Raw genomic sequence first — 7497 nt, forward strand, 5'->3', positions numbered from 1 at the left:
TAGTAAAGAATGAAAAAAACAAAAAATGGAGTAGGACAAATAACAAAGAAAGGAGAAAAAATAAGAAGAATGATGAAAAAACTGCAAATGGGAAAAATAAAAAAAGAAGACGAGAAAGAAAGGAAAAGGAAATCAATAGTTGAAGGGGAGAAAGAAAGGAAGGAAACAAAGGAAGAAAAAGAAAGACAAACGGGAAGAAAACAAGAAAGGGGAGAAGAAAAAAAAGGAAAAAGAAAAAAAAAAGTAAGTAGCACTGAAGGAAAAATAAAGGGAAAAGAAGGAAGAAGTAATAAATCTAAGAAAATAAAAAATGGAATATTAAGAAAAAATGAGGAAAGAAAGTGAAGAATAGGGAAACTGAAAGAAGGATTTAAATGTGTCAAAATAAATCCTTTAACTGGTGTTGTTTTCTCAACAGATGAACAGGAGTTGCTGGTTCAACTTCCCGCCAAGATGAGGCTGGACATGGCTGTGGACGTGAACTACGCAATCGTCAGTAAAGTCGCTCTTTTTCAGGTCAGACGATTACATTCATCCCAACAAACAAAAACAAAACATCAAACATATAGAGATGACAGCAGCAGGAGGCAGAAAAACAGAGACAGAGGCACACTGGCGCCCTCGTGTGGCTCCATGAGTAATCACATATAATCTTACACACTAAGAAAAGATGAAAATCAAAGTTCCTTTCCTCTGTTCTCTGTTTTTCAGGGCTGTGACAGACAGATGGTGTTCGACATGCTGACCAGACTCAAGTCTGTGGTCTACCTGCCCGGAGACTTTGTCTGTAAAAAGGTGAGCCCACCTGTCTCAGCTGTTAGGGAGCAGCAGTGTGTGTGTTAACCTGTGTTTGTGTGTGTGTGCTCTGCAGGGGGAGATCGGTAGGGAGATGTACATCATCAAACAGGGCGAGGTCCAGGTGGTGGGCGGTCCTGACCTGCAGACCGTGTTTGTCACCATCAGGGCCGGCTCGGTGTTTGGAGAGATCAGGTCAGAGCCACTTCCTGTCATCCTATTAACCTGGTTACAGGGAGCACGTGGGGCAGAGCGGAGGGCTCTGAAGGCTGGACAGGCTCAGAGGAAGGGATCAAACTGAGTCAGTCAGATTTATCCTCATACAGCTGCTGTTTTTGATAAGACACATGCATAGATGGAGGATTATCTTTCTGACTCCTTAAAACTTCAACACGTGAAGGTAATTTTTACATCTTCTCCACAGCTTTGAGTCTGACAGCGCTGTCTCTTTTCTGTGATTTACCAGTTTGCTGGCAGGAGGTGGAGGAAACCGACGAACAGCCAATGTGAAGGCTCACGGGTTCGCCAACCTCTTCATCCTGGACAAGAAGGACCTGGCAGAGATCTTAGTCCACTATCCAGAGTCTCAGAAACTCCTCCGCAAGAAGGCAAAGTAAGAGCCAGTCCTGTTCTCAAAGGGCCGAGGGCTTCATGGGAAAATATCTGTCAGGAAGGGATGAGCTGAAATACTGAGGGTCACGTCTTGTTGTGTTATCTTTATAAAGCAGCGTGTGCAAAGTGATCACATGAGGTTGATTTTCTAAGGGTCAGACGCTCAGTGTGTCTCCAGATGTGTGTCTACACACACAAAGTAGTGTTTATAATGCTTATGAGAAGCTGCTGCTAGATTAACATCAGACCAAAATGATCACGGCTGCAGCTAAAAATTAGAAAAGCACTCAGAGAGCACAGACCTCCGCCAAGCATATTGTGATTGTCACGCAACACTTAAGTCTTACTTTAATGTTATACTCCCTTTCAGCAAACTGTCTGCTACAATTTGGTGTTAGTTGCAGGTTTGTACGATAATTTGTCACCTGACAGTGTTGAAAATTATGATGACTCAGTACATATTTCATATTCTGGATCTTAGTATCCAGAATATTGCCAGGATCTGGATCATGCTTTTACATCTGTCAGAAATTATGGTGACCTTTTCTTGTATTGTTTTGCGAAGCAATTCGACCATTTATGTAATGGTGGAGTTATATAAACATATGGTGAAAACGGCCCTATCTCACAACGATAAAGAATCCTTTAAAAAAATCCTGGATCCAGACACTGGTCCACATCACCTTCAAAATCTAATCACTTCTTCCTCATCCCATTTTGAACTTTTCCTGAAAACTTTACGAAGATCAGTTTGCTACTTTTTGAGTTATGTGTTCATAGACAAACAATCTCTCCCAAAAACATAACCTCTTTGGCGGAGGTAATAAATAATGACATTAATAATATAAAAAACGGTTTTTGGTGTGTAAATGTAAAGTTTGAGGCTAATAACTTGAGTTTGAATACATGACTCTCTTTCATCTCTTATTAAGCTGTGTACAAACCTTCCTGTTTGTATTCTTTTAATCTTAATTCTGTCCCTCTGGGGTCTTCGTAGTATCTTTAAAGAAACACAGCTCAAAAAACCTGTGTTTTTCCCTTCCTGGTGTTTTATGCCCTGTTCCACCAAGCAGTTCAGTTGGGGTTGTCTCTATACGGCACGTATTTTGTGGCAGTTTCTTTGATTAGGGCCACGTCCACACGTAGCCGGGTATTTTCAAAAACGAGTATCCCCCCCTCGTTCGTTTTTAATAATACCTCCGCCCACACGCAGCGGGTAAATCCTCTGGTGAGTGCGGCTCGAGGCGTGCCAAACCCATGATGGGCAGTATTTTCCCGACGTACAAGCCATGTCAGCCAATCAGAATGAGCCCCCATCATTCAGCTGTGATGTTTAAAAACTGAAAACTCTGTCTACGGGCGTCTACACGAAACCATGAAACAGGAATTTTCCAAAATCTTAACTTTGGCCGGAGTTGTTAGAAAACATTGTTTTCGGTGACGTAAAACTGTGGTTTTGTGTGGACGACAGGCGTAAATGTACAAAAATACATGCGTTTTCCTTAATACCTGGCTACGTGTGGACATGGCTTAAAGCCGGGACAGATCCACACCTCCGGGACACATCCAACCTAAAAAGTTGGAGCTAGAAACACCGCAGTCCGTTGATTGATTGGAAGAATCGTTGCTTACTGACAAATTGCTGGATGTCTTCCATCCTTGCTATTTGTTTACTGTGTTGCATTTTTATTCTTTGTTGGATTCATTAGCGGGTTACACTGTGTCGCGTTGTCATACTGTCATGCTATTACGTAATTGTTGCAGCTATCAGCATCCAGCTTAAACTCCACCCTCCAAAGCCTGATCCTATTGGCTGTGAAAACGCAAACTGGATCAGGTTTTACTGGTCCAACCCACACCCAACTGTACTGATCCATACTGGACCACTTGGTGGAAAAGGAGCTTTAGGTCATGTCCACAAGTTGCCCGATATCTTGGAAACTGCAAAACCACAAATACTTTCATACGTTTACGCCTGTCATTCACATGAAATTGCAGTTTTACATTCCTAAAGGCAATGCTTTCTGAAAACTTGGAGGACTCTGCTTTTATCGTTTTGTGTAGACGCCAAAAAACAGAGTTTTTGTTTCTCAAACATCACGGCTGAATGATGGGGGCTCATTCTGATTGGCTGGCATGGGTTTTGGGATGCATTGAGCCACACATATTGGTGGGTCTTCCCAGTCCGTGTGGATGAAAAAACTCTTAAAAACACATGGAAAGGAGATATTCATTCTAGAAAATGTATGGCTATGTGTGTTCAAAGTTTTAGTAAACCCTTATTTCAGGCTCTGTTTGAAACACTTTATTTTAGCTGCTGTCTCTTTAAGGCTCCCTGCTTAACAAACCCTGTTCTCTCTGATTGGGCAACCCTCTGGAGGCCTGTAGGAGGCGGAGACTACGTCCATATTTTATACAATCTATGGTTTAGACTTGTTTCTTAAATTTTTATTCTTTTTTTCTTCTCTCTCTGGTGGGGAAGAAACTTTCTGTAAGAAAAGTGATTCATAAATAAAGTTTGATCAAGTATCATGAATGTACAAAATAATGAAATAATAATAAAAATAGAAATCAGACATTTATCTGAGTCAGCACTTGTCCCCGTCTCCTCTCTAAGGTTCAAGGACGTGGGATTAACAAATCTGATTATCTACTGATTGAAGGATCTTAATCCTGGGTGGCGTGAACCAGCTCCGGAGCTGTGGAAACTCTGAGTTAGCACCAACCTCTCCTCCCTTACAGCGACGATTCTTCACAGCTGGGGCCTTTCATGAAGAAACCAACCTTAAAAACGTCCTCCCCCTCTCTCATCTCTTCTCCTTCTGCTGTCCTCCTCTTATCTGTCTCATGTGTCCTGAACAGGATTAGACTAATCTAGACTAATCAGAGGAGAGACCCTCCAGCTGGTCTTCATGCTCTCAGTCTTTCTCAGTCTGGTCATGGGGCTGCAGCAGACTGCATGGATGTGCCGTCAGTGTTGGAGCAGGGTCTCTGTAGTCATGGTTCAGGGTTTTTCTGCAGCTGGAGGAAGATTTTAATCAGCACATCTGACATGGGGTGATTCTGAGCCGCATACGTTTGTGTCTTCCTCTTTTTTTTCCTTATCTCTGTTCCTCTTTAACTTCTCTTTGTGTCTCCTTCTCCACTGTAGGACGATGCTGACCAAAGACAAAAAGCCAGAGGAGAAAGGCGGAGGTAAGGAGGCGGTGGAGATCATCCCGTCTAAACCGAGCACCCCAAAGATATTCAAAGCGACCCTGAAGGTGACGGAGCAGGCGGGGATGGAGGGGACATTCATCAAGCTTAAGAAGGCGTACAAATCATCAGAGATGTCAACAGAGGTAAGACGACTGTCATCAAGAGGCTGTTCCTTTAATGGACAGCAGGGGGAGCTCTTACCAAAAGTCCAGCTGCAGGAAAAGAGCAAAGAGGAAGATATTTTTTCACTTATTCACTTAAAAAAAGTGATGAGTAGTTACTTACTTTGGTTTTAATTTCATCTTTTTGTCTCCTCCAGGGGGGCCCTCCTCCCGTCCCGATGCACCGCCGCTCTCCCATCCCCCGCACGCTGCCCCAGGACGATAACGACACAATTTCAGAAAGCGCGGACAGCTCGGTGATCATCAGGATGACGCCACGGAAGGAAGGAGAGGAGATGCTCACCGTGGAGGTGATGACCAGAGAGGGAGAGGAGGAAGAGATGGAGAGGAGGAAGAGAGGGGAGGAGTGATCCCACAGGATGGACTCTGTTACCCAGGATGCCTTTCAGTAGCAAAGAGGAGAAACTTTCAGCATCTCTAAATCTGAAGTTCTGAGTGTGAAGTTTTTCCTGTGGCCCCACATGAAGTGTGATGTTTACGACATGATGACGAAACTACAAAGAGCCACACTGATGAAACGTCTCCTTCTTCAACCTCAGATGTTTCTCATCCTGATCCCCTCGACCTGTTTGACATAAACTTTAATGAACATTTGCAGCTGCATCCTCTTGGAGGATCACGCCGTCTGTACATGCTTTTTTTGTTTGTTTGTTTTTGTGAGAGTCAGGGTAAAGATTGCAGCTGTTTGCATTCACACAGCCTAGTCCAGATGTCTCCAGACCTTTTAGACTGTTTCGGACCCTTCAGTCCTTCTTGCCATCTTGATTTTTATTCCATCTCATCATTATCCTTTTTTGTGAAGAGCAGCTAGTAGTTATAGATTGGATTTGTATGCAGCTACAACACCATACTGTCTGAACCCACCCAGGAGCAACAGTGATATTAAGGATGCAAAAACAACAGGAGAGGACAGATAAAATGAAACATTTAACTAGAGGAGGCACTTTTCTCATGTAACATATCGATGGAGAGATTCTTTAAAACATGGACGAAGCCATTGTGACATTACCCATCTGTTTTTGAAGCCTGTCATTGATGTTTAGTGTATTGGAAATGCTTTTTTAACCTACCTTCTGTCATTCTAATGTGAGGTAAAGAAGTGGAGCTTTTAGCATCCTCGCTAACAGCTACGAGGTGCCCATCTGTCATTTAGCCTCAATATGGAGCTGAAGTTAATTCCTCTCCCATTGTGTGTGTGTGTGTGTGTGTGTGTGTGTGTGTGTGTGTGTGTGTGTGTGTGTGTGTGTGTGTGTGTGTGTGTGTGTGCTGACAGAGAAATTATCTCTTCAGACTGAAATCATGTTTTGAACCAGGCTGTAATCATGTTTGTTTCTGCTGTAAAGATCTGCTCTTTGAATGGCTGTGTATGTGGTTTCTGCTGTTTCTGCAGTCAGCCTCCAGTGGACACTCCAGGAACTGCAGCTTTTAACACTTCAGCGTGAAAACAGTGAGCTGGGATCTTTATCTTAAACTCTGCGACAACTCGCTGAACTTCACCAGATCTCCGTCATCCAGATCTGCTGTACTACAAAGCTCGTTATCAACTCAATAAGTGAATCCGGCTGGGATCTGTGTGCGCACATAAAATGAGCGTGGTTAGCGGCCTCGGAGCATTTTCCACAATGGAGAAGAGAGCAGCCTATTTTACGGCGGAGAAGCAGCAAATAATCCTGTAAAAAATACGAAGAGTACCGCAGTATTATCCAGGCCGAAGGGATTGCTGCAAAAAATGGCCGACTCTGTGAATGCGTAAATTTCCAGAATGCTGATATTGATAGACCTATCTCATCATGTGACGACACGGGCAGTTAGGTCCTTATTTATTCATGTTGTAAGTCAGTGTGTGTGTGATCAGCATCATATCCGACCTCATAATTAGAAAGAGTCCACTTTCCTACAAATCCGAAGGAAAACGCTCATTATAGGCAGTTTGTATTGCAGATGCAATAGCAGTGGGGAGCAAATGAAAAATAAAATTAAAAACATTCTTCAAAGGGGTCAGTATGAAAGATTCCATTTGCACACATTTCTACTTTTCCCTGACAATGTCTCAGTTATGATGATCAGTAAGATATTGTTTGTTCACAGCCCATAAGAAAAAATGTTGGGCCAAAAAGACAGGGGGCGGTCCTGAGCAAATTGGTGACTGAGTGGTCTTTTATGCTCGCCCGAGAGAACCGATTGGTCAGCGAGAGGTCTGTCACACCCCGTGAGCTCTTATCCTGGAACTTAACCTGCTCCGGACCAGGTTTGGCATTCAGCATCAGTTACCGGGGCAACGTGTCTGGATAAAAAGAGATCCACAAGTTATCTCTCTAAGAGCCAATCCAGCTTCGTAGTACAGGCCCCTGGATTCACTTGCGTATCTAATAAGAAATCCATCCTATACTTTTTCCTCTGAGAAAATGAATCAATCATAGAGAAAAATAAATCTAATATATGAATTCACAAATATATGAATGAATAAATGAATATAAAATATCAAAACAATATAAAACGTGTTTATTATCATTTATTATACATGTATTAATTTCTGCATTTTTTGTTTAATTTAAGTGTTAAGCGAATTATTTCTACATTTATTAATTAATTTATTTTATTTATTTCCAATGTCAATTTCTGTCCCCTGTAATGAGTTTTATCCAAGCTAAACCCAGGGGGTGGTCACATAAAATTTATACAGTAAGGCTGATGTTTGTGATGTATGTTT

The 7497-nt window shown here is 42.4% G+C and overlaps 1 protein-coding gene across 1 annotated transcript in view; it reads left to right on the forward strand.

Annotated features, from left to right (window-relative positions):
- cngb1a (cyclic nucleotide gated channel subunit beta 1a) overlaps nucleotides 1–5936 on the forward strand; it is a 35078-nt gene extending 29142 nt beyond the window's left edge. Inside the window, exons 33-38 of the mRNA XM_074666475.1 lie at nucleotides 419–516; nucleotides 712–795; nucleotides 872–990; nucleotides 1262–1408; nucleotides 4559–4748; nucleotides 4925–5936. Of these exons, the coding sequence (XP_074522576.1) occupies nucleotides 419–516; nucleotides 712–795; nucleotides 872–990; nucleotides 1262–1408; nucleotides 4559–4748; nucleotides 4925–5137 (851 nt within the window). The 3' untranslated portion in view covers nucleotides 5138–5936. The remainder of the gene's footprint in view (nucleotides 1–418; nucleotides 517–711; nucleotides 796–871; nucleotides 991–1261; nucleotides 1409–4558; nucleotides 4749–4924) is intronic.
- Nucleotides 5937–7497: the final 1561 nt, after the last annotated feature.

The sequence above is a fragment of the Halichoeres trimaculatus genome, unplaced genomic scaffold (genome assembly GCF_033239565.1).
Source record: "Halichoeres trimaculatus isolate MK-OKI-2021-1 unplaced genomic scaffold, fHalTri1.1 fHalTri1_scaffold_3, whole genome shotgun sequence".
In the NCBI taxonomy this organism is placed as follows: Eukaryota; Metazoa; Chordata; class Actinopteri; order Labriformes; family Labridae; genus Halichoeres; species Halichoeres trimaculatus.